This window comes from Podarcis liolepis (assembly GCF_965112155.1).
Source record: "Podarcis liolepis genome assembly, chromosome: 13".
Classification (NCBI taxonomy): domain Eukaryota; kingdom Metazoa; phylum Chordata; class Lepidosauria; order Squamata; family Lacertidae; genus Podarcis; species Podarcis liolepis.
In genome coordinates, this window is record NC_139573.1 from 7,356,570 (window position 1) to 7,381,974 (window position 25,405).

At 49.4% G+C, this 25,405-nt stretch overlaps 2 protein-coding genes across 6 annotated transcripts; one reads left to right on the forward strand and one right to left on the reverse strand.

The window, feature by feature from the left end:
• Positions 1–882: 882 nt before the first annotated feature.
• On the reverse strand, positions 883–6,368 carry MRPL52 (mitochondrial ribosomal protein L52). Of its 3 annotated transcripts, none has more exons than XM_083471030.1 (5): positions 6,164–6,368; positions 4,344–4,428; positions 4,089–4,156; positions 3,079–3,143; positions 883–1,048 (listed from the first exon to the last, which is right to left on the reverse strand). In XM_083471030.1, exons 1-5 carry the CDS (start codon positions 6,351–6,353, stop codon positions 902–904), a joined length of 555 nt encoding a protein of 184 aa, XP_083327156.1. In that variant the 5' UTR covers positions 6,354–6,368; the 3' UTR covers positions 883–901. The 3 variants fall into 3 exon arrangements, with proteins under 3 accessions (XP_083327156.1, XP_083327157.1, XP_083327158.1); XM_083471031.1 differs by lacking the exon at positions 6,164–6,368 and adding an exon at positions 5,646–5,791; XM_083471032.1 differs by lacking the exon at positions 6,164–6,368 and adding an exon at positions 5,746–5,779.
• A 1,218-nt stretch (positions 6,369–7,586) lies between these two features.
• SLC7A7 (solute carrier family 7 member 7) lies at positions 7,587–25,285 on the forward strand. Of its 3 annotated transcripts, XM_083471028.1 has the most exons (11): positions 7,588–7,930; positions 8,081–8,315; positions 9,163–9,696; positions 15,809–15,934; positions 16,433–16,577; positions 17,768–17,891; positions 18,711–18,814; positions 20,832–20,928; positions 22,595–22,744; positions 23,686–23,869; positions 24,908–25,285. In XM_083471028.1, exons 3-11 carry the CDS (start codon positions 9,165–9,167, stop codon positions 24,988–24,990), a joined length of 1,545 nt encoding a protein of 514 aa, XP_083327154.1. In that variant the 5' UTR covers positions 7,588–7,930; positions 8,081–8,315; positions 9,163–9,164; the 3' UTR covers positions 24,991–25,285. The 3 variants fall into 3 exon arrangements, with proteins under 3 accessions (XP_083327153.1, XP_083327154.1, XP_083327152.1); XM_083471027.1 differs by lacking the exon at positions 8,081–8,315 and having other exon boundaries at positions 7,587–7,930; positions 9,141–9,696; XM_083471026.1 differs by lacking the exon at positions 8,081–8,315 and having other exon boundaries at positions 7,593–7,930.
• The last annotated feature ends 120 nt before the right edge of the window (positions 25,286–25,405 follow it).

The window sequence follows — 25,405 nt, forward strand, 5'->3', positions numbered from 1 at the left end:
TGCCAAAGCTAAGCCAGCCAAGGCCTCTTTCTCCTTTGCCCACTCCTTCATCTCCTTAAGATACAGCACAGAAAATGGCTGCCAAGGCAGTTGGCCCCAAGCGAAGGCTCTAGGCCAGTTCTTGAACTAGAACCATGTTGGGAATCTGTTATTCCTCCTCAGGGGCGAAGGAAGGCGGCATGACACCCAGGGCAGGCGTAGTTACGCACATGCGCTGTACAGTGGTACCTCGGGTTAAGAACTTAATTTGTTCTGGAGGTCCGTTCTTAACCTGAAACTGTTCTTAACCTGAGGTACCACTTTAGCTAATGGGGCCTCCCGCCGCCGCGCAATTTCTGTTCTCATCCTGAAGCAATGTTCTTAACCCGAGGTACTACTTCTGGGTTAGTGGAGTCTATAACCTGAAGTGTCTGTAACCTGAGGTACCACTGTATAGCGGTTTGCTTCCAGCGCTGTACGGACAGTGCCAGGATCCTCCATTTGTGGCTGCAGCGGCGACGGAGGGATCCCGGCACCATCCATATGGTGCTGGAGCGGCACCGGTGGCAAACCGCTATACAGCGCATGTGCAGCATTGCTACGTGCAGCGCATGCGTGTGATGCTGCACATGCGTTGTATTTAGCGGTTTGCCACTGGTGCTGGGATCCTCTGCTTGCGGCTGCAGCAGCGAATGGAGGATCCTTCACATGTGGCAGTGCGATGGCTGCTCACGCCGCCGCGAGCCCCCGCGGGGTGACTTCTTGTCACCCCCACAGATATGGAACCTAGGGCGCACTGCCCGCCCCCCCGCAGCAATGCCACTGTTCCTTCTTCCTTGGTATTAAAAAAGAGAACATTTTAAAAAAACAACCACAAATCAAGCACCAAATTGGAGGGGGGTGTACGTGGGGAGGAAAGTATTTATTTGGGGTCTTGCTCTTGGGAGCTTCCTTTAGGTTGAAGTCTGTTGCGTCGCTTTTCCTCTGCCTGTTGCTTTCGTTCATTCTGCTTAGCTTTCCACTTCTCCATCCCGTGATCCATTTCTGCGGAGATCATGGCTACCCGACGCTGAGGAGGCAAGGTGAAGAGCAGAGTGAGCTCAGCGCCTGAGGAAATCCTCAGCGGCCATTGGACAGGCGCAGTCTCTGTTGGCCCCATCTGCATTAGACGTTCAAAGCAGTATCATACCACTTTATACTGCCACAGCTTCTGCCTGATTCCTGGGAACCATAGTTTTTTTTAAAAATAACACACACACACACACACAATCAAGCAGTATATAAATTTTAGGAAATAAAATAAAGGGTTCTGAGTGTTGTTAGGAAACCACTATTTCCCTCAGAGTACTATCATTCCCAGAGTTCCCTGTGAGAACTGTAGCTCTGCTTGAGTTTTAAGTGATTCTCTTTATTGCAGTCTATATTCATATTGGATCTGGAATGGTTTCTACACATGAAATTGCTTTTAAACAGCGTTGTTTCGTTTGTATACATGGAAACACTTTTTAACATATGGAATCTTAAAAATCGCTTTTACATATGGAACTGCTTTTAGCGCTGATGCTTTTTTAAACTGCGAAATCACTTCAAGGTGTTTTAGGGGGGAAGTGATTCATATGCTGGATCAAATAAATAAATAAAATAAGTACATAATCTGTTGCTGAGGGTACATTACGTTATGCCGTGAATTTTAAAACGGGTTTCAAACTGCACTGTCCTTTCTCAAGAAATCTTGAGAACTGTTCAGCAGTATTCCGGAAGGCACAAAGCTAAAATTCCAAATCTTCGTGGGTAGCGATGGGATTCAAACTGGTTTACGTTCATAGCTTTAATGGAAACACACCAAGGCTCATGCTTCTTTTCCATCCTTATCCCAGTTTCAAGAGGTGAAAGAGCTGGCTGAAGTTGCTCAGCAGTTGGCACTCTGCATATGCTCATAGGCAACCTGCCTCTGAGCATATGCAGACTTAATTCATGGGATCCAGGACTGAGTCTGCCATTTAGATTGAGGTTGAATCCTGACAAAACAGAAGTACTGTTTTTGGGGGACAGGAGGCGGGCAGGTGTGGAGGACTCCCTGGTCCTGAATGGGGTAACTGTGCCCCTGAAGGTGCGCAGCCTGGGAGTCATTCTGGACTCACAGCTGTCCATGGAGGTGCAGGTCAATTCTGTGTCCAGGGCAGCTATTTATCAGCTCCATTTGGTACGCAGGCTGAGACCCTATCTGCCCGTGGACTGTCTCACCAGGGTGGTGCATGCTGTAGTTATCTCCCGCTTGGACTACTGCCCTGCACTCTACGTGGGGCTACCTTTGAAGGTGACCCGGAAACTACAAATAATCCAGAATGCGGCACCTAGACTGGCGACTGGGAGCGGCCACCGAGACCACATAACACCGGTCTTGAAAGATCTACACTGGCTCCCAGTACGTTTCCAAGAACAATTCAAAGTGTTGGTGTTGACTTTTAAAGCCCTAAATGGCTTTGACCCAGTATACCTGAAGGAGCATCTCCACCCCTATTGTTCTGCCCGGACACTGAGGTCCAGCTCTGAGGGCCTTCTGGTGGTTCCCTCACTGCAAGAATTAAAGTTACAGGGAACCAGGCAGAGGGCCTTCTCGGTGGTGGCACCTGCCCTCTGGAACGCCCTCCCACCAGATGTCAAAGAGAAAAACAACTACCAGACTTTTAGAAGACATCTGAAGGCAGCCCTGTTTAGGGAAGCTTTTAAGGTTTAACAGACTATTGTATTTTAATATTCTGTTGGAAGCCACCCAGAGTGGCTGGGGAAACCCAGCCAGATGGGTGGGGTATGAATGAATGAATGAATGAATGAATAAATAAATAAAAAAAATAAAAAACAACAACAACAGACCTCTAGAGAGAAAATTCCCTGCCTCAGAACCCACTGGATCCTTTTCCTATAGGGCAACAGAATAGTAATAGCTCCAGATTGGCTCATTTCCATCTGTTATTACACCTGTGAGGTTTTCCAGCGTTCTGCCAATCTGGGAAACCCCACACTCTTCCTTAACGGAATTCCAAAATTCCCCCCAAACCAGGACTCCTAAGACTCTTAGGTGCTCCGGCTCCCACTTACAGCCAAGTTTTCGTTCTTTTCCTTCCGACGGAGATGATTTTTCATTGGTGGGGCTGGCCGCCCATCTGGGGTAGAGAAGAAACAAAAGAAGAAAAAGAGTTTGGATTTGATATCCCGCCTTTCACTCCCCTTCAGGAGTCTCAAAGCGGCTAACATTCTCCTTCCCTTCCTCCCCCACAACTCTGTGAGGTGAGTGGGGCTGAGAGACTTCAGAGAAGTGTGACTGGCCCAAGGTCACCCAGCAGCTGCATGTGGAGGAGCGGAGACGCGAACCCGGTTCCCCAGATTACGAGTCCACCTCTCTTAACCACTACACCACACTGGTGTAAAAAACGGATACAGATACTTGCTCCTTCCCTGTATGCTCAAAAGTACAAGAAAGTAACCTCAACAGCACCTCACGCCAGGTTGTTAAGGTTATTTCAACACAGATGCATGCTCTCTTCCAGCCTTCCCAGGCTGGTACTCTCCAGAGATTGGACTATAACTCCCATCACTCCCAGTAAGGGGCTGATAGGAGTTGTAGTCCAACAAGCTCTGGAAGGTGCCTGCTGGGCAAAGGATGCTACAGTCACACCCTTTTACTGCGCCCTCAGATCATGGCAGATAGTAACAAGTTTTATGGGCCATTTTTGTTTCAAAAAAATATTTTTTCATTAAAGATTTCTTAGTTTACAAAAGTACGTGCAAAGTCTCTTTTTTCAAGCTGCGTTTTCTACAGATCAGTTTCATTCATTAGTGTTACATTAGGAAGAAAAGGGGGAAAGAGGTGGAGGGAGGAATGGTGATTATGGGCCATATTTTAACACTAAAAGTTAGTGCGCTTAGCGAAGTACACTGGTTCTCTTACAGATTAACCGAGCTGTGAGTTGGAGTGGAAGAGGAGATTATAAATACTGACCTAGTTGGATCAATGGTCCGATATTATGTAAAGGCAACGTTATTTTTATTTTGCAAGTCTGCAACTTAAATACAGTGAAACAAATAATACAAACACCCATTTTTCTTACCAGCAAACGACCAGTCAGGAAGGTCTGTTAAGGGTCCATAATGTGAAGGGTTTATAGGGAAACCGTGCCTGGAAGGATGTATACAGAGGGCAAAGTCATTTGCAGTGCTGCCAGAAAAGTAGTAGTAGTAGTAGTAATAATAATAATAATGATGATAATAATAATAATAATAATAATAATAATAATAATGGAGTAAGTAAGATGAAGGATCCCTCTCTAGCTCTGAAGATGCCCCCCTCTATCTCTGGCACTCACTTCACTCTCCAGGCCCCACCAGACTGATCCGCAGTACTGCAATGGAAGGTCCGAGACATCGAAGCAATTTTTGCCAGCCGAGGTCCTGCAGGGTTAGAAGAGGAAAGAGAAATTCAGGATTCAGTTAGACTCACAGTGCCTTCTACTCTTGAAACCACTGCATATAGATAAATATACTTTAGGGGACACAAAGCTTTCTAAGCATTCTTCTGGTAATTGTTACAACAACCCTGTTAGGCAGGTCTATACTATTATTAGTATAGTATTAGTTTCAATTTCGTTGTTCTGTATGGGACAATGACAATAAAGATTATCGTATTGTATCGTATTATTCTTATTCTTATTGCAAATGCTCCACTGACCCAAGGCTACCACCAAGTTCATGGGCAGAGGCAAAACCTGACCCGAGAACTTTGAAAGGATGATGTGCTGTGTGGTAAAGAAAAGCAGGGACTCATTTGGATTAGCCCCCCACCCCCACATTATGGCAGGAGTGGGGGAAACCTATAGTTCAGCAGTCACCAAACCTGTGCCCTCCAGCAGTTTTCGACTACATTTCCCATCAGGCTGTGCTGGCCCAGGCTGATGGCAGTTGGAAGTCCTACATCTGGAGGGTCAAATCGCCTCTCCCTCTCCTGACTTACAGGAACATAAGCGAAGGTGACAGGATCAGGCCAATGGGCCATCTAGCCATCCTGTATTCACAGTGGCTGACTAGATGACTGTGGGAAATCTGCAAGCAGGATTCCAGCCATCTCCCCACTTGCACGTTCTAGCAATGGGCATTTCATAGGCACAACAGCACAATAGAATAATGCTATAGCCAAAGCCGGAGCATAAATCATTTATAACAATTATGGGCTCTGGCAACAGGTCGCGCTTAAAATGTCAAAAGTCATATTCTATTTTCATCGCAACGCACAAGCTAAAATAAACTAAGCAAAGGCCATTTAGAAATCTTTATGTATATATAAAGCCATTTAAAAGCCATAAAAGTCGTGCGCCCCCCTTTTTTCAAAAATTGCTAGAGGGGCAACTGTGCATGTTTCACCATGCAGAATTTGACATGGGTATAATTCTGGAACAGCAACCTGCGATGATAGTAAGAAAAGAAGGGCACTTGGGGAAGAACTTTCTTTTAACCCGCAATCCTCCCATGCATGTATACTCGGTAAGGACTCCCCATCGGGTTCGGTGGGACTGACTCCCAGAAAAGCATAGAGCATCCTGCTTCTGGACAGCCATGCAAAATCCACAGCCCCGCTCCCTTCCCTAGCTCTCCCACCGGTAAGATTTCCGTACCCAGCCTCCGAGCCACGCAAGCTGCCATTTTGACACTAAACATCGGAGAAAGGGACCATGCGCTTCCGTTCGCAGAGGTTGTACGGAAAATAACACACACCTCCACTGGGAGCCGCCATTTTTAAATGAGCGCCGCCATTTGGGGATAATTCGTCAGCGGAAACCACCCACTTGCGGCCGGAAAGGTCGCGTCATCCGGAAGCCTTGTGAGACGTTAACAAAAAAGGCCAGGAGGGCGCCATCTTGTACGGAACGTTTCATAGTTCTAAGAAAAAACCGTAGGAAAGAGTAGAAAACGCCCGAAGGCTCCGTAAACCCAGTCGGATATAGCTGCACATTCCCACAGGCCCCGCTCCAGGGCCTTGGGATCGTGAGCTGATCAATATTCCTAGTTGCCGAAGGGAGAGCTTTTCATTAGTGAGAGCAGCCATTTTGGTACGGAGACCCGGATGTGAGTACCGGCAAAAGAAGAGCGGCGCCATTTTGTGATTTAAACCGGAAGCTATATCCCCACTCACCGTATTGGGTTAGGGAACATGCTCTGCGTCGCCTTTTCTCGTGAAAGATGCATTTCCCTTTCAGAACTAACACCTCTGTCTCTAACACAACCCATAGCCTCAGGAAAGGCGGCGTGCTTGTTTGTTTGTTTATTTCTGGTGTGCCCTGACTGCCCTTTTTCTTAAGGGCGGAAAGGGGCTCTTTGGCCATCTTTGAAATGGGCAAGGCTTTTCCGTCGCCATCTTGGCCTTTGGTTGCTAAGGAAGCCGTCGCCCTTGGAAATGGCATAAACAGGAAGAGGCGTCGCAGTGCGGAGGCTTTTGCTGGCAACCTCGGACTCCTGGGTTCCTGGAGGTTGGGTGGATTAAGTCCCCCCCCCCCTTTGAAGGAACTTGGTCTTTAAACACGTGTATAACATAGATCTATTAAAGTATAGATTTCTAAAGCGCACATTTATAAATTGTGATCTGATATATATTGAACAGTCGTGCATGTATGGTTCATGCAAGTGGACTCCTCATGCATGATAACTGGAGCCCAAACCCCCTTGCATTTCAGTGAAGCCAAATCAATGCGTGTTTCTGCCTGTGATACAACTGAAATAAAAGGCGCAGGAGCACAGCCAGTGAAAAAGATGGCAGCCCTAAATGTAGCCACAGGGGTGGGGTCGGGGTGTTAATTTAACAGGGTGAACCCCTCCCCTGCTGCTCTTGTCCTAATTCTCTTACAGCGTGATCCTGTGTATACTTGCTAGGTCCTCAGTCCCACGCTCTTTATTGAACGGGGCTTGCTCCCAGGGAAGTGTACAAAGGATTGCGCTCTTGCAGTGTAATCCTGTTCGTGTCCCATTGAATTCGATTAAGCTTATTCCCAGGTAGGTGTGCATAGGGTTGCAGCCTGATTCAAAGCCATTATATGATTTGCAAACGTGGAATAATGTGCGGCTCATTTTATCCAGAAAACGACTTGCAAGTAGCCAAGATGCAGGGTGTGTGTTGTGTAGCAATTGTCAAGAGTCGCACAGGACTTTTTCTGTCTGAAGAAGAGTCTGGTGTGGCTTGGAAAGTTGCCATTGCGTGTGATTTATACAATCTAGGAAAAGATAACATTTGAAGTTTGGGATTCCCACTTGCCATTCACTTGTCAAGTTGTGAAAACAACAACTCCCCTGCTCCAACTCCCAACTACTACTATCAGAAGCGAAGGTTAAGTCTGTGGATCATAGAACTGCATAGTTGGAAGGGACCCTTGAGGGTCATCTAGTCCAACCCCCTGCAATGCAAGAATGGTGGCGAGATTTTCATCTTGAACCAATCTGACAGGCTTGGTTGCCTTCAGGGCTGATAACTTTTTCATTTTGAACAAGCTGCCGATTCCCACAGGTCTCTTTGTCTCTGAAGAGGCGCCCTGTGTGACTTGAGAGGCTTGACGTCTCACAGGATGCATGAGGGGGCTGCTGCGGGAAACTGATAGCGCCGTTTGCGAGGGTGCACATGCACGAGACGTTCCTGCAGGAAGCCACTTCTTGGATGGCTCAGCCATGGGGTGCCCCAGAGGCACTGCCAGTCCTCTTATCTCCCATAGCACTCCTCCTGCCCCCACCTGGCACCAGACGGACCTTGGACTCGGTCAATGGCTCACCCTCCTTTACCCCCCTCACCCCGCCCCCGGCAACCCTGGTTAGTTCCTCATGTTAAAAGTGCTGTTCTGGCAGCTTCTGTCTCTTTATTCTTAAGCTGGTGTGGGGATAAGACGACAGAGCAGGAGGAGGAACTGCGCTGTGGACTGTGAGTATCTGTCAGTTTCTCTTTCCCATCATCCCCATCTATATGCCCCTTTCTGTCCCCTAATAATATTGTGTGGGAGGTGGGTGGGAATCCAGCCCCAGAACTGCTCTCTCAAAGCTGAAACCCACCCTCTCTTTTCCTGGTTCCCAGCCCCCGGCATTCTCCACCCCCCAAACACCTCTCCCTGGGCAGAAGAGGAAATCTACAGTGACTAGCTCCCAGCCTCTTAAGATTACCCAACCATTACCTGTTTGGGCTGTTCAGATTTAAGAGATAGTGCCTAGGTAACCTCAGTGCCCCAAACTCGCTTGCTGGACTCGCCTTCCAGAAATGAGGATCGAGGTTCTAGTGCTCATTCTTTGCAGTTCTCCAGGCAAATAAAGAGGTAAGAACCAGGCCCTGGGTCCCAGTATCTGGGAGGCAGAGAGACATCTGCCTGCTGCTAGCACTTGTTTGTCTCCTGGGATAGCATGCTCCCCGCCCCCTGGGAAAGTAGAGGCACTATTGTCCGGTTTCCTTCCTGCCTGTGCATGCCAACTTACACCCCCAACCTCTTTTCTCCCAGTGCCCTGTCACAACCTGCGCCTCCTGGAAGAGAACACCATCTTTTTGGGTGTTGTACCTCCTAGAGCTACTGCTTTATATTAGCAAAATGTGCCATGAGTACAGCAGAAACGGGAGAGCGTTCTTCAAGTTGTTAAGGAGTTTGGGAACCGCTGCCTTTAACGTGCAAGAGACAAACCCATCTTCTTGGTTTCGAAATGTACCAGGTGCAAGAGTGCAAGATGGCCTAGAGCTCAAATGCCTCAGGTCCCAAAACACCTGAAAGATTGCTTACATCCTGACCCTCTTAGATGCTAAGATGGGCAGAAAGGGTCCTCTTGGTAGTTCCTCCCCGCTCTGAGGCTGGGGTGTAGGTGGAGTAGCAGGCCAGGAGAGGACATGATCTCTGGTGAACCCCTAAGGCGTGGGTCTTCTTCCCCACAGACGTGTTTCTGGCACCTTCATTATACAGCTCCTGGAGGATGCTGAAGGCTGAAGACACCCCTCCTTACCCTGGCTTTTGACACTTGAGGTGTATATTTTTATCTGTATGATTGTAAATCGTCTCAAATGGTTTTTAATGTTACGTTTCAATGATGCAACCTGCCCTGGGAGGCCTTATGGTTGTAGGGCAGGTGATTAATAATAATAATAATAATTATAACAGAACCGTTCCTCTTCTTGCCAAGCTATGGCCAAGACCACCCGCTATGAGGCGACTCCTCAGGATGAGCTGCCGGCCAACTCAGTACCCAACGGGACCTCCTCCCGCCAGCCCCTCGAGGACTCCTCCGCCACGTCTCCCAATGACTCCATGAAGCTGAAGAAGGAAATCTCCCTGCTCAACGGGGTCTGCTTGATCGTGGGCAACATGATCGGCTCGGGCATCTTCGTCTCGCCCAAGGGCGTGCTGATGTACAGTGACTCGTACGGCCTCTCCCTTGTGGTCTGGGCCGTGGGAGGGCTGTTCTCTGTCTTTGGGGCCCTGTGCTATGCAGAACTGGGCACCACCATCAAAAAATCGGGAGCCAGCTACGCCTACATCTTGGAGGCCTTTGGGCAGCTGCCGGCCTTCATCCGCCTGTGGACTTCTCTCCTCATCATTGAGCCCACCAGCCAGGCTGTCATTGCCATCACGTTCGCCAACTACCTGGTGCAACCCGTGTTCCCGTCCTGCGAGGCGCCTTACCTGGCAGGCCGACTCTTGGCTGCCGTCTGCATCTGTGAGTGAGACTGCAAGCGGGAACTGTGGGGAAAGTATTTGGGGGAACCAAGCGAGGCTGTGTGAAGTTTGTTGGGAGGGGGGGGGGCATGAGTTGCTGTTTGAAAAGAAAAGTTAAAAAGCTCTGGCAGTGCCTGAGCTGATTCAGCCTCAGGTGGGCTGAAAGGTAGCTCTTTCCCCCAACTTATCTAATCTCCCATTGTTCCTTTATCTTTCTCTGCTGCGACCTTTCCTTCCCAGTTCTGGGAAACTCTTTCCTTCCTTGGCAATGGTTTTGAATCTCCGGCATAAGGGAAGCTTCAGACTTTGTGCTTTGCCAAAGCTCCACCTTGAGCTTCTGGAACTGGGCGTGGGATGGACCCAGGAATTCTGACACCCACAACATGCCTTTAGCTATGGGAGTACCACTCCCCTCTCTGCTTTGGAAGGGGCGGCAGGGCAGGGGAGCAGAATTTGAGGGGGGGGAGGGGTTACTGGGTATAACCAATAGATATGGCTGTTATCTCAGATAAGGCCCGGCTTCTAGCTCCCCTTGCCCACAATACATCTCACTCCTCTAGTTAGACATAAAAGAGAAAAGTATAATTACTGCCTCGCCAGGGCTCCACAGCCTTTATCAGCTGCCTGTTTGTTAGAAGTTAACCTTGTACCTCCAAGATGGAGAGATAGAATCATAGAAGTGTAGAGTTGGAAGGGACCCTGAAGCCCACCCAGCCTCATTCTCCTCCGCTGGAGCTCTAGGGTGGTCTCCAGGAAGAATGAAGGGGGTCCTGAGTCTCTGCTTTATGGAAGATGAGTTGGTTAAAAGCTAAACTGTTTTCATCTGGGCAAGTCCGTGCCCGCTTGAGGCTGTTTGGGACTGGGTTTTGCCACCTGTTGCCTTGGACTGAGTCAGGTGCGTGTATTTGATCGGTGGGGAGGGACAGACACTCTGCACATGCTCAGAGTGACACCGCTTTCACATCAAGCCTTTCTGACTCATGGTCTGGTGATCCATCAGTGGTGTCTAAACCTGGCATGAGCCTCTCCTCCGGGGCCTCTCGGCTCTCCGTTCCTCCTAACCCTGCGGGTAATTCTGGGTCTCTCTCAGGAAATGAGTGACTTCAGCTGGGAGACGGGCAGTGTGCTGAGTCGGCAGCTGTTGTCCAGATCCAGCTGGCGAGAAACGCAATGTCAGGCTCCCCGAAACCGCTCCTGTTGCAACACACAGGAATGTGACAGCTGAGGGAGGCACGAGGTCAGGCACGAATGCCGGCGGTGATGGGAAGCTAGCTGAGAGCACCCCACAAGCCCTGTGAGTCTTCGAGCAAAGGGTGCCGGGAGAAGGTTAGAGCAGAGGATTATGTGCCCCTCCCTGCTGCTGCCCAGCTGCTCAGTTCTTCGCAAATGCTAACTCCGAAGCAAAAGGTCTGTAAGTTAGGCCAGTGTAGTAATCCCCATTTCACAGACGTAGAAGCTGAAAGATTCATTAACCACAAACCCCTAAATTTGGGATTCCCCCCCAAACCTCTTATAGGGCAAGTGAATGGGACAATGTTGGAGTTTATGGGGGATGCCCCTGGTTTGAGTATCAATTACTTAGTTTGAGGGGGGCACTACAAACCATGGGGTTCACGCTACAAACCCATGGGGTTCGCACTACAAAACGACCATGAAACATTGGCACAGGTTATGTTATGAATCGGGACAACGTCACATTTCTCTGTATTAACTACGAACCCTGGTTTGATGTACCAATTACTCAGTTTGGGGAGCCCTGCAAAACGTGGGATTTGCCCGACACAACCTTACAAAACGACTGCAAAACCCTACAAAAGGTATGGAGGGTATCTCAAATTTAGGGGTTTGTAGTTAATGATGTTGAAGCTGAAAATCAGAGATAGAAAGAGAACCTTTCTTAAGGTTTCTATAGTGAGATCTCTCGAGGATGCGGTCCTTGCTCAAGGATGCCCTCTTCTTAATAGCTGCCTTGCCCTAGATGTGCTGGGAGCTCACACCCACATCATAGAATCCTGGGAACTGCAGTTTAGCCCTCACAGAGCTGCAGTTCCCGGTGCCCATTGCAAACTACAGTTCCCAGGATCCTTTGTGTGGGTGGGTGAAACATGATCATTAAATGTATTGTGTGGATGTGATGTATGATTGTCTCCTGGTGTGAGATTCCCACTGGCTTGTCCAGAATGCCATCCTTAAGGCCAGGCTCCTAATGCTGAGACTCAGGTCTGTTTTGAAGAGGAAAGCTGCCTCTCTTTGATGAGGAAAGTGCCCTCTGTTCATGCTCTGTGGCACCCTTGCTGTCAGGCAGCCAGCTGCAGGAAGTAGCAGCCAGCACTCCTGCAAGTGTATTTCTAGGTGGAAGTGGGGTGAACCATTAGACTTCCTTTTCTTAATGGGTTGGAAGAATATTAGGAAGGGTAGTTCTGTCCCCTTCTGCCCCAGATGTCTGGAGCCCAAGGGGCTTGTTCACACACAATGCTTCCATTTTAGGCTGGGTCACATCTAGCCTCAGATGAGATTATTTGGAGACTAGGCTGGGACAGAAAAGGTGGATTTGAGATGGCCTTGGTCCCACCCCTCCCCTGAACTGGGGAAACTGGGCTGCTTCATGCTTGGGGAATTGCTGGAGCCATGTGCAAGTGAGTTCAGCTCACAGTATGTGTGGTTTTCTCTGTTCAGAGCATGTCACCCGCCTGATAAGAGAGAGGAATTTATGGCCTTGTTTATAAAGAAGCAGAGCCGTTGTTTGCAAGGTGTCCCCAGTTCCCCCCACTCCTGCCAATAGGAAAGCTCCATCCACACCCTGGAGCCAAGGGGAAAAGGTACAAAGTGTGTGTGGGGGGAACCTTCTTTGAGCCCCCCTGCCCCATGTCTCACATCACCCTCCTGCCGGGTTTGGGCGTCTGGTAGAAAGCTGAGTCCCACACAGCCCCTTGAGTCATAACAACTTGTTCCTGGAATAAACATAAAGATAAAGGTGATCAGAGTGCCAGGAGCCGGAAAGGGATAAACAACCAACTTCTCCACCTCCTCTCGAGGAAGTCCCATCTCCCTCCCTCTTAATTCAAACTCTGGATGATCGTTTGTGCATTAGCCACAATCCTTGTTATGTTTGCCCATGTTGTTTGGTTTTGTGAATGTTACCTTTTTTATGAGGGGCTAGGATGCGGAGGGGGTCCCCCAAGCTTCTCAGCCTGCAGAACCACCAGCTCTGCTTTGCATCCTCCTCAACGATTCATGGTGGGTGCATGTCTGTGTCTAGAAGCCAGAAGGGAAGGTGGAAAAGGTCCGTCCCCGCAGCCGAAACACCTGCCTTCAGACATAAAAAGACCAGGAGCTGCCTTAAACCAAATCAGGCTGCTGGGATCTGCCTGACTCATTGCGAACACTGACGGCCAGCAAGGTTTCGGGCTGTTGTAAACAAAATCTGCCCTTTTCCCCTTATGGGGTATCCAAGAGCCCATATAGTCCCTACGTAGGTTCCCTATTGGTAGGAGAAAATAACAGGGGCCAACCAGAGAATATTGAGAAGCAAAGCAGCTAGTAAGCCTGATCTTTATTGATCTGTTGCAACAGGGTGCTCCCCTCACATGCAGGAGGATGGAGGAGGACCCAGAACCAAGGTGTGCCTGCCCTTATATGTTGTTGTTGTTGTTGTTGTTGTTGTTTAGTCGTGTCCGACTCTTCATGACCCCATGGACCAGAGCACGCCAGGCACTTCTGTCTTCCACTGCCTCCCGTAGTTTGGTCAAACTCATGCTGGTAGCTTCGCGAACACTATCCAACCATATAGCCCTTATATAGACATTTTAAATTCCCTGACCTGGAGCTCAAGACCAGCCCTCCATACATCATACATCCATTGCAGAAGGGGTGTAGCTCAAGACCCCCCCCCCCCAGATACATCATGCCTACATCACAGAAAAGGCGGTCTAAATTAGAAATTTGAATGTTGTTTTTCTCCTGTCATTGTTTATCTCCTGTCTGGCAGGTTCCTTGAATGGATACCCTGCTTACTTGATTGGATACCCTGGGGAGCCTGGCCAGTCTTTTGTAATGATAAATACTTAGTTCCTGAGCCAGTTCACAGGCTCACACCCTATTCATACCTTAAATGTGTCCTTAAGACAGGATTTGTGAAGGAAAAGACAATGGGGAGGCTTTTCCATTTTCCTTTGGCCTTGCAGAGAAAACATTTGCTCAGTTTGGGAATCAAAATGGTTTCAGGTCGGTCTTCCTGTGCTGATCTATGTACGTGCTTGGTTGGTACACTTATGAACATTTAACATATATCTAAGACCTCAAAATTCCTATCACAGGGCAAAGGCGCATTCTCTCAGTTCTGCCTGGAAATGCCATCAGGGATGGAACCTGAGACCTAGGCAGACCCCACTCCTTCTTAGGACTAGGAATAGGTGATAGACCCTGTGCCCTGTGTCCCACCCCCACCCCCTTTCCATCTTTTGCTCCAACTCTTGGGCGCCATGTATCTATCAGATCTCACACACGCAGGAAACGAGGGGAATGAAGGTCGCCTTTTAGCTGGGGCAATGCGTTCCTTTTGGGCCAAGGCTGACCCATCTAGCATCCTTGCTAGACTCGTTTGCTGACAAGCCATTTCCCAACGCTTACTTTCGCTCTCTTTTTCGCTCGGTCTTGCATCACAACCCAGGAAGGAAGTAGGACTGGCAGGCCAGGGCTATGATTGGACTGAGCTCAGCAGCTGCATTCATTTTCCATGGGAATAAACAGAAGCCAAGCAAGTAGCGGGGTCCAGGGAAACACCTCCCCACCCTTTAAAATCGCAGAGAGTCAGGATTCAGATTTTGTCTCCCAGTGATATCTTGTGAATACACACTCTTTCTCACATCTAGGAGAAGGGGTGCATGTGAGAGGGTCATAGTGGTGTGGGGTGTGTGTGTCTGTCCTCCTTTGTGCCTGGTCCTAGACTAGAGATGGCTAACCTTTGGACCCAGGGCTGCAGTGCCTCCTTGCAATTCCTCCAGGAGTACACATGCCAGCCACGGCCTTGTGCATCACAAGACAGACAACACACACCCTTGCAGAGAGGCTTCTGTTAATAGCAACTCACGCCCAAGAGACCCACAAAAGAAGAAGAGTTTGGATTTGATATCCCACTTTATCACTACCCTAAGGAGTCTCAAAGCGGCTAACATTCTCCTTTCCCTTCCTCCCCCACAACAAACACTCTGTGAGGCGAGTGGGGCTGAGAGACTTCAGAGAAGTGTGACTAGCCCAAGGTCACCCAGCAGCTGCATGTGGAGGACGGAGACGCGAACCCTGTTCCCCAGATTATGAGTCTATCGCTTTTAACGACTACACCACACTGGCTCTCAAAAGTGGGGCAGTTAAGGGGTCAGGGAGTCTCCTCCTTCACCAGGTCACTCTAGGGGTGCAGCCACCCCATTTGCGTGAGGACGCCATGGAAGGTTTGGTCCAACGGCACTAGACTTCTGTACCTTTTGTTTTATTTGCTCCCCGTTTGGAGCAACCGAGGACCTCAGTCCCTCCAGGCGAAGCGTGACCCTCCAGGCCTCTCTGTCCAGTTCTCAGAACTCTCCCCAAACTGCAACCCTGCTCTCTCTTATCCTTGAGGGCTTTTGCCTGGCTGGATCTTGGCCTTGATCTGCGATGTTGCCTCATGTTTGCCTGGGTAGAGAGAGGTAAAAAACTCTGATTCATACTTTAGAAGAGTTGCACCTGTTGCTCCACCCACTTTTGCCACTGGCCCCGCCCACGACTGGGAGTGGCCCCCAGGAGGTTCTCTACAGGGAAATGTGTCCCTTGGGCTGCCCCCCCCAATGTTTTCCCACCTCTGCACTGAGAAAATAAAATGGAGTCCAGCAGAAAAATTACTGGGCAGCTGCGTCCATTTCTCCCTCTCCCTCTCCTCTCTTTCTTTCTCTTTTCCCCTTTTAGGAATCAGCCGCTTAGGCATGCATTTATATTTCCGTATTGGATATACGTTTGAAATTGGAGAAGGGAAGGATTCAGTGGGACTTTGCTGTGTATGTGGATGGTCTAGGGTGGAGGGGGCTTGTGTAATCCAAGGGCCCCTTGCCATGGGATGACTTCTGTCTTGTTTTCTCTTCCAGGCCTCCTCACTTTTGTCAATTGCGCCTATGTGAAATGGGGCACGCGGGTGCAGGATCTGTCCACCTACGCCAAAGTGCTGGCTCTCATTGCCGTGATCATCGCCGGCGTGGTCCGCATCGGGCAAGGTACTCCCATCTCTACCCCTGGTCTCTCCCCTCTTGCCCTCCCTTCACATTAAGGTTTAGAACGGACGGACATGGCACTTTTGATGCACATAGGCATAGAAGCATTGGAGCCTTCTTGACCTTTACTGTGTTTCGACCTCACAGCCTTTCGGTGTAGGCCTCTGTGCCCGTTCCGCAGTGGGAAAGCTGAGAGTTAGTGGTCCACTCCAGGCAACTCACTGAACCCACGTCTGAGGCGAGACTTGAACCCAAAGCCCAAACCCAGACAGACCCACAGCCCACTTTCCCGCATCTTGTGGCTTTGTGGGCTTTCGTTTGCACCTGAACAATTTTCGCCTGACAGCTGCGAGCATCTAGCGATGGCTTGCGCTAGGGAACAGTGTGTCAGCACCACAGATGGGACTTTTGTACCCATTCCAATTTTCCTCAGGCAGGATGTTTTTTCATTGCAACTAGAAGTTGACTGATTGACCCAAGTGTGGTTATCTTTCCATGTAGGACATTCGCAGAACTTTGCAGACCCTTTTGAAGGATCCTCCTGGCACACGGGGGACATTGCGCTTGCCCTGTACTCTGCCCTCTTCTCCTACTCGGGATGGGACACCCTCAATTTTGTCACCGAAGAAATCAAGAACCCTGAAAGGTCAGCATTTGCAGAGAAAAGCGTGGCTTTCATCCTCAGCTAGCGAGACCGTTGTGTTTTGGCATTTTGTGTGGGATGAGGCTGCAGGGACCTATTGGACAGCGCCTGTGACATCCCTAGGGACAAGCAACACTGTTCCCTCCTTAAAATCTGTGCTCTGCTTCTAAAGGAATTGAAACTGACTAGCCTTAAGTACTGCCTCCCTCCCTGCTTCTCCTGCAAAGAAGTCTTGGGCTTTCTGTTGCAGAGAAATGGATAAGGGTCTTCTCCATACTTTGCCTGGAGAGTTGTTTTTAAAACAGCTGAGCGAAAGCTCTCCCTCTTGCGTACTTGAAAGCACATCATACAGTCTCAAAAAATGAGAAAAGAAAATATGGGTGTGTGTGATGGAGTTGTGGTGGCAGAACCCCAGTGATCCCTTCCAATTCTATAAGTAGCTGAATTTCCTTTCCTCATTTTAAGGGGCTTTGTCTGCGATGGGCTCTTGTGGAGGAGTTCTGCCATCTAGTTGCCACAGCTGGTCATTGCATCACAGTCCGGGGACGGCTGAGAGAGGTTCAGCCGGCTTCCTGGGTCCTGCCGTGGGCTTGGCAGTGAAGGGGGATGCTGCGTGAAGCCTAGCATAAAATGTATTGGGTTTTGCAGAGCAAGCTGTAATCTAAAAATCCACTTTCGGCTAAAGAATTGTTTAAAGGGATCTCTGCAGAAATGTTGATTTGATTGAATCAAATAATAGCTTGGCTTAAGAGGGAGGAGGTGGCAGTCTTGCAATTTTCATCACAGCAAAGCGAGTCTGCAGAGTCAAGCACTGTATTTTCTGCTTAGCTGGAGCATTTTTTCATTTAACACCCTGCTCCGCCGCCTGGTAATAATTTTCTCAATATTCTTTAGTACAGCAGGCAAATGAAAATAAAGGAAGCCAAGGGTGACACAGAGTTTCTTAGGCTACTTAGGGAGCAGGGGATTCTGGGAGCTGAGCCTTGGGGAGTAGGGGATTCTGGGAACTGGGTCTTGGGGAGCAGGGGATTCTGGGAACTGGGCTTTGCAAAGCAGCTTTCTAGGGCCTCTGGGTGGTAATGTGTATTCTGCTAGCCCTGGGCATGACCGGGTTGCAGGAGTAGTGCCAAGGGAAGTACGAAGTGGGCGGTGGAAGGGAGTTAACACTGTTTTTCCTCACTGCCATTCCTCAGGAACCTTCCCCTTTCCATAGGCATCTCAATGCCCATCGTCACAGTGATCTACATCATGACCAATGTGGCGTATTACACAGTGCTGAGCAAGACGGAGATATTAACAAGCGACGCTGTGGCCGTGGTGAGTAGATCCCGTTCCCTCTTCCTCCCGCCCCCAAACGACAAGTCACTTTGGAATCCAGTTGGCTGGTCCATGGAGGGCCATTAGCGTTGATCATTTACTCAAAAGAACAACTTCAAAGGGACATTAGTACAGTGTGAAGTAACAGAGGGGCAATTCATGAACAATTTTGTTGCAATGATTCGCAATGAGTTGCATTCTTCCCGCCTCAGCCTCTTGGAGGACAGCCGCAAGTAGTCTCTTGTTGAGTTGGGAATGAAGTTTATACAGTGGTACCCCGCAAGACGAACGCCTCGGAAGATGAAAAACTCGCTAGACGAAGGAGTTTTTCGTTTTCTTAGCCGCTTCGCAAGACGCATTTCCCTATGGGCTTGCTTCGCAAAACGAAGCTTGCCCCGCAAGCTCCGGGGATAGCAGGGAAGCGCAGCGCGTCTTCCGCGCTGTCCCCGGACCTCTTTTGAAGCAAGGGGCGGCGGGGAGAAGATCGCTTCTCCCAGTTGCCAGCCCCGCAATCTCTGGGGACAGAGGGGAAGGCGCGCGCGATTCTCCCCGCTGCCCCGCCCCTTGCTTTAAACAGGTCCGGGGACAGAGGGGAAGGCACGTGGCGCTTCCCCTCTGTCCCCGGACGGTCTCCATAGGAACGCATTGATTGATTTTCAATGCATTCCTATGGGAAACCGTGCTTCGCAAGACGAAAAACTCGCAAGACGAAAAAACTTGCGGAACGAATTAATTTCGTCTTGCGAGGCACCACTGAACTAGAAACCCCCTGCAAGGCATTCACCAACTCATTTTCTTCTCATGTCCTCTTCCTTCCAGACCTTTGCCGATCAAGTATTTGGAGTTATGAACTGGACGATCCCGCTTGCTGTTGCCCTGTCCTGCTTTGGGGGCCTGAACGCTTCCATTTTAGCGGCTTCCAGGTAACCTGCATGCATCTCCCGTTATAAAGTTGTGTGTCTGAACCCACATGCCTGCCCGGCACTCGTGTGCATTCCTACACACACTTCCGAGAGGTTTTGGACCTTCCGCTAGAGTTCACATGTGTGTTTGCTATGAATATGTGTTTGCCCACGAGAAGTTCTCATGCAAGAACAGTAAAGAAAGTTTGGATTATAACAGGGGTCAGCAAACTTTTTCAGCAGGGAGCCAATCCACTGTCCCTCAGAGCTTGTGGAGGGCCGGACTATATTTTGAAAAAAATAATAATGACCAAATTCCTATGCCCCACAAATAACCCAGAGATGCATTTTAAATAAAAGCACACATTCTACTCATGTAGAAACACCAGGCAGGCCTCACAAATAACCTAGAGGTGCATTTTAAATAAGAGGACACATTCCGCTCATGTAAAAACACGCAGATACCTGGACCGTCCGTGGGCCAGATTTAGAAGGCGATTGGGCTGGATCCGGCCCCCGGGCCTTAGTTTGCCTACCCATGGTTTATTACATGAGAGACAGAGCGTATAAATGTTGCTTCAGGCAGCAGAGTTGCAATATAAGTGGGCAGCAACTTGTAGAGTAAAAGAATCCCAAACTATTCCCCAAAGCCTAAAGAACGTGAGTGTGACAATTTTGCCACAGAACCTAGAATAAAAAACAAAACAAGAAAGGTGAGGGGAAATGTATACCTGTCCTATCATGACTCCTAGTGTCAGGCTGGTCTTTGACCGTGTAGAGTCAAAAGGGACCGATGTTGGTGCTTTTAATATCTCACTAACCATTGAAAATCTTAGGGTGTAAGTGCTGTTTTGAGCCAATGCATTCTCAACATTGAGGGGACAAGGTCTTTGGGATGAGTGATTTGTTAGATTACCTACCTTCCTATTCTGTTGTCTCTTCCTACAGTTTCCTGCCTATTTCCCTATTTTGTTTACCCTGCATAATTGGGACTTGAAAGAACATAATCCTAGTTAGAAATTACAAGACTGGTTATCTTGTTTGTTTCCTGAGTTCCGAGTTTATCTCTTTTTACAGGAGGCGTAAATTAAATTTTGCTGGTAACACCAGATTACTGTGCTAGCCTTTACCTAAAGTATTAAGAAGGTCAGGAAGCCTTACATGACATGTTCATGATAAGGAGTTGTACCAGGGTCAAGAAAGTTCATAACGGAGATCTCCTTCTATATCAAATTATGCCAACTTTTACTTGTGCCCATGATCTTCAGAAATAAACCATGGAAAACGTTCAGATTGGCCCACGCCAGTCCACTCCCAGCCCTGGGAGTCATTCAAAATGTAATTTTGGAGCTCTTCCATGAATGGATTAACACCTACTCATTTTCACCAGAGGAACCGTCAACCACATTTGGGAGGGGGGAAAGGTCAGCATGCCAGAGAGGCCTAGTTTAGAAACTAGGTAACTTTCCACTTTTGTGCAAAATTCTGTCTTGCACGGAAGTCTTCCCCCACGTGGTAAAGCTTCTCACGTATGAGAAAAAATAAATGCCTGGATTGACCCTCAGAAACTCACCTGGGATCCCAGGAAACTAGGGGTAAGGCTGTCAGTGTGGATGCTAGCCATATGACGGCTGTTCTTCACCCACTGTTGGTGGCAAAATGGAGCTGAATCTGCCCTAATTTTACTTCACTGGAGGAGGCGTTGTGCCACCCTGCGGGTATGGCAAACCTCGCTGAGTGCCAAATATACATCTGTCTCTCAGAGAAAACCCCACCAGTAAAGTTAAGCAGTGGAAGAGGGACTGCAGGAGTCTGGGCTGTGGAAGTGCTTTGGGAAAGGCCAGTTCCCTTGTCTGTAGTGTCCGTTCTCTTGTTCTTTTGAAGAATTGACACAGTGGATTCTGGGAACTGTGCCAGTCCCCGGGGGGGGGGGCAGCCTGACCCCTTGCCCTGCCCCTCTGTGGGTCTTGGTCACCAGCTAGGACAATTCTGCTCTGCCTCAGCCAGCAGCTTCCTTACGCTCCCTCGCTCTTGCCAGGTTGTTTTTCGTTGGTTCCCGCGAGGGGCACTTGCCTGATGCCATCTGCATGATCCACGTTGAGCGGTTCACGCCTGTGCCAGCACTGCTTTTTAACGTAAGTCCTGGGTAGCCGGGGAGAACACCCTCGTCTGCATGGCAGGGGAGGAAGGGAAGCCAAGTCTTCCAACAAAGCAAAAAGCAAAAAAGGGCTTTTTGTAGCTCCTGGCAGCCTTGTGCAGTGGGAGACGACAGATCTCCCCAGGTTCACTGGCTAAAGACTGCCGCCCTGATCTCTTAATCGGCTTAGATGGGATGGGGAAAACTGAATTTGTTACTGATCAAATATTTTGGAATGCAAGCTCATTTATTGGACTGCTGCATTTCAATTAAAAAACCCCTGTGAATGAACACACACACACACACACACACACACACACACACACACACACACACAGAGAGAGAGAGAGAGGAACCATATGCCTATTTATTCAGAATCCCATCCCACAGTATCTGCAGCAGGGGTAGAAAAGGAACCGTTTTCATCCTGAGGGCCGCATTGCCTTCTGGGCAACCTTTTGAGAGCCAAACACCGAAAACCCGGAAGTGAACGCTTCTGTTTTCGAACGCGCCTTGGAAGTCAAAAGGCATCTGAGGCGCGTTTTTCATTTTTTTTTTCTATTGACTTTGCAGCCAGCCCTTTGATCCTTGGTTTTCGAACGTTTTGGAAGTCGGACGGACATCCGGAATGGATTACGTTCAAAAACCGAGGTTCCACTGTAATAACTCCCTTCCAAGGCGATGTGCAAGATACAATAAAAATGGTTAAAACAACCGAAAGGAACACCAGGCAAATGTAAAACAATATAAACCAGACGTCCCATGGCAGTGATCTATTCTAACTGCTGGGAAAGCTTAAGTGAAGAAATTTCCCGAAACTGCAGGCTGTGGGACCTGTCTTATCTCGACAGGAATGCTCTTCCACGGAATAGGGGCAGCCGCACCAAAAGCCCTGCTCTGAGTTCGTGCGGAGCGGCTTTTCTCCGCAGACCACAGCAGCCTAGACATCGCTCCATCTGTGAGGCGAACAGGGCTGGGTCTTGGATGCGAGACTATCCTAGAAACCACCAAGGCAGCTGCCCTCAGCTCCAGGAAGGAAGACGGGGGATCAAGCGCCATGAGTCAGCACCCAGAATAGCACAAACCTGCAGTCCTGGGAGATCTTGTGGGGAGAATGTGGGTGGCCCTTTTTGGAAGGGCCGAGTTCACAGAGTCACAGTCTTCAGGGAGAGATGTGTCTATGTGTTTGGTTAGACGGTGGACGCTGTGTTGCTCATTGCATTTCTGTGCCTCACTTTTTTTTCCAAGGAGCTCAACATGGTTCTTCCCCTCCTTGTTTAATCCCCACAACAGCCCTGAGAGGTAGGCTAGGCTGAGAGAGGCAGGGGCCAGCCCAAGGTCACCCACGGAGCTTCATGGCCGAGTGAGGATTTGAAGCCTGGTTCCCCATGTCCTGGTCTGATGCTCTAACCAGGCATGTCCAAAGTCCATTCTGGGGGCTTAATCTGGCCCACTGGTCAGTTTAATCCGGCCCCTGTGGCAGTTTATTTCTTGGGGTAAAATCCTAAAAGAACCTCAACAACTCCAATCCTAAAAAAAGGTCAACAACAGGCCTTCACTTCATCAAATCTGGCCCTCTTTGAAAAAAGTTTGGACACCACACACTGACTTCCTAGCAGAGCTGATCCCACTTACCATCTATTCCGCCCCCCCCATCATCACAGGGAGCCATGGCCCTGGTCTACCTCTGCGTGGAGGACATCTTCAAGCTCATCAATTACTACAGCTTCAGCTACTGGTTCTTTGTGGGCCTGTCGATCGCGGGGCAGCTGTACCTACGCTGGAAGGAGCCGTCGAGGGAACGTCCCCTCAAGGTAGGGCAGGGAAAACCCTCAAAACTCGTCTTTAAAAAGAAAGAAAGGATCCCGCAGCCAGCTGTTTTGCGCTTACATTCACAAGGCACGATGCATGCTGCCCCTCGAATGCTCATTTAGGCGTTCTGCAGTGCTGATCACGCACCCTTTCCTGTGAATGGTGCAAAGTGCTTTGCTTCATTAGACTAAAGTCCACCTCGTCCAGTATCCTTTGCAATGGTCCCAGCCAGCAGGAAGTGGTCCGTAATAAAAAAGCCAGTGATTCTTTCTAAAACTGAGCCTTCCTAAAACCGAGCTGCCTCTCTTGCAGAGCATATGCATTCTGCCCGTAGCCTAGCATCCTTTGCAATGCGTCATGGCTGTGGGCAGGTAGTCGCTGTGGCCGAGATTCCTGCCATGAGGGGATGGGGCAGAATGGCTTTAATAGGCAGAGCAGTGAGCTCCGTGCTGGAAATCAAGGGCCCCAGACTCCAAGAAAAAGAGTAGTAGTGTAAGGCTGAGAAAAGTTGATGAAAAGTAAGTTCTCTCGCTCTGCATAATAGTGGTAATAATTTTATTATTTGTACCCCACCCATCTGACTGGGTTGCCCCAGCCACTCTAAAAGCATGTGGCAAGGACCGTTAGCTTGAGATGGCTCCGGAAAGGGGATTGTTGCATTCTCAGTGTGGTTGCTGTGCTGGTAGCTAAGCAGAGCTTCCATGTTCAGGTGCAGTATACCCCCGAGGACTAGTCGGCTGGAGGCGAAGAAAGTTCATGGCTGCCCCCTTCATTCCTTCCTTATGATCTCACCCAGCTGGCTGCTTATTGGAAAGAGACTGCTGTAACCGTTGAACTGAGCTTGTTTCCCCTCAGTTCTTTGGAGGAGAGCCTGAGGTGAAGGTTGGGAGGTAGTTTGAGATGCCAAGTGCCTGCTTGACACCCCTTTTTCTTTCCCCACCAGCTCAGCATCATCTTCCCCATCATCTTCTGCCTCTGCACGGTCTTCCTGGTAGCCGTCCCCCTCTACAGCGACCCCATAAACTCTGCCATTGGCATTGCCATAGCAGCTTCCGGACTGCCCGTCTACTACCTGGTGGTGCGGGTGCCTGAGCAGAAGAGGCCCCACTTCTTGCGCCGGGCTGTGGGTGAGTCAGAGGGAGAAACACCCTCCTCCATTTCACTGATGGCTTCTTAGCTCTCCCTGCTCCACTGCTAGAACAACTACGCTTAAACTGCAGAACAGAAATTAGCATTGGGTCCCGATAGCGGAGGGAGCTTTGTACTTCCCCCCACTATGTTGATAACAGCAAACAAATGTGCTCCTTCTCTCCAACACCCCTTTCAGGTCTTTGAAGAGAGCTACCATGTTGTCTCTTAAATCAACTGTCTTCTCTAGGCTAAACATACCCAAACCCTCCGAAGTCCCTATGAGGAAATGTCAAAGGGAGTCTGGTGCATTTAGTCCTAGAGATGAGTAAGAGGGGACACGACAGTCATCTTAAACTGGGCTGGTTCTCCCTGAAATATTTACAGTGGTACCTTGGTTGTTGAACTTAATCCGTTCTGGGAGTCGGTTTGACTCCCGGAATGGCTCGAAAACAAAGACTCAGCTTCCGATTGGCTGCAGGGGCTTCCAAAAAACGTTTGCAAACCGGAACACTCACTTCTGGGTTTATGGTGTTCAGGAGCCAAAACGTCCGAGTACCAAGGCTTTTGACAACCAAGGTACGACTGTATTAAAAATGCAGGATCCATGTTGCATAATTGGACTGTAATGCATAGGCAGAGTTGGAGGGGGATTTTTTTATTATTATTATTATTCTAACAATAACCCTCCAAACCACCTGCTGCTTGAGGCTTGGACTGCAGGGGTTGCCAACCTTTCTAGGGCCCATTTGCAAACTGGAGAAACAGTTGCCTCACTCACTGACGTAGAGCCTGCAGGATCAGGCCAATGGCCCCTGTAGTCCCTGTTCTCAGGATGGGGCCAACCAGATGTCCAAATGAGAAGCCTGCAAGCAGGATTTGAGCGCAAGAGCCCCTTTCCCCCCCTCCTGTACTTCCCAGCAACTGGTATTTTGAAGCATTTATGCCTCTGACCGTGGAGAAAGCACAGCCACCCCACAAATGCTCCCCGGCTCTCTCTGGCCTCCACCTGACGTGTCCCTTTCCTCCCTCCGCAGCCTCCATGACGCGGCTCATCCAGCTCGTAGCCTTGTGTGTCCTGACGGAGATGGATCCCGACACAGAAGCGAAGGATCAGTGATGCGGACGCTGCCCAGGGGCAGTGGGGAGGCCGGCTTCTCCCCCTCGCCTGCTCCTTCTGTAACAGACTCTTTGGTGACCTCTAATTTATTGTTTGCTACTTGGCCAGACCCATTCGCGAGGAAGTCTTTGGGGACTCTGCCGGGACGGCTGTTGCAGGAACTGAGAGACTCGCTCGCCTATTTTTGTTCTCGTCTGTGAAACGTGGGAGTGTCTGTGTGTCCTTTCGCCCTCAGCAGCTAAGTCCCAATAAACCCTCAGAGTGCCACAGGTTTGCCTGTGGACGTTTATTCTTATCTTCACGCCTGCAACCTCCGAATTCTTGGGCCTGCTGTCAAATGAGCCTCACGGCAATCTTAAGACACACCTTAAACAGTCAAGCCACAGGCTAACCCAGCTCAGGCCTGCCTCTACTG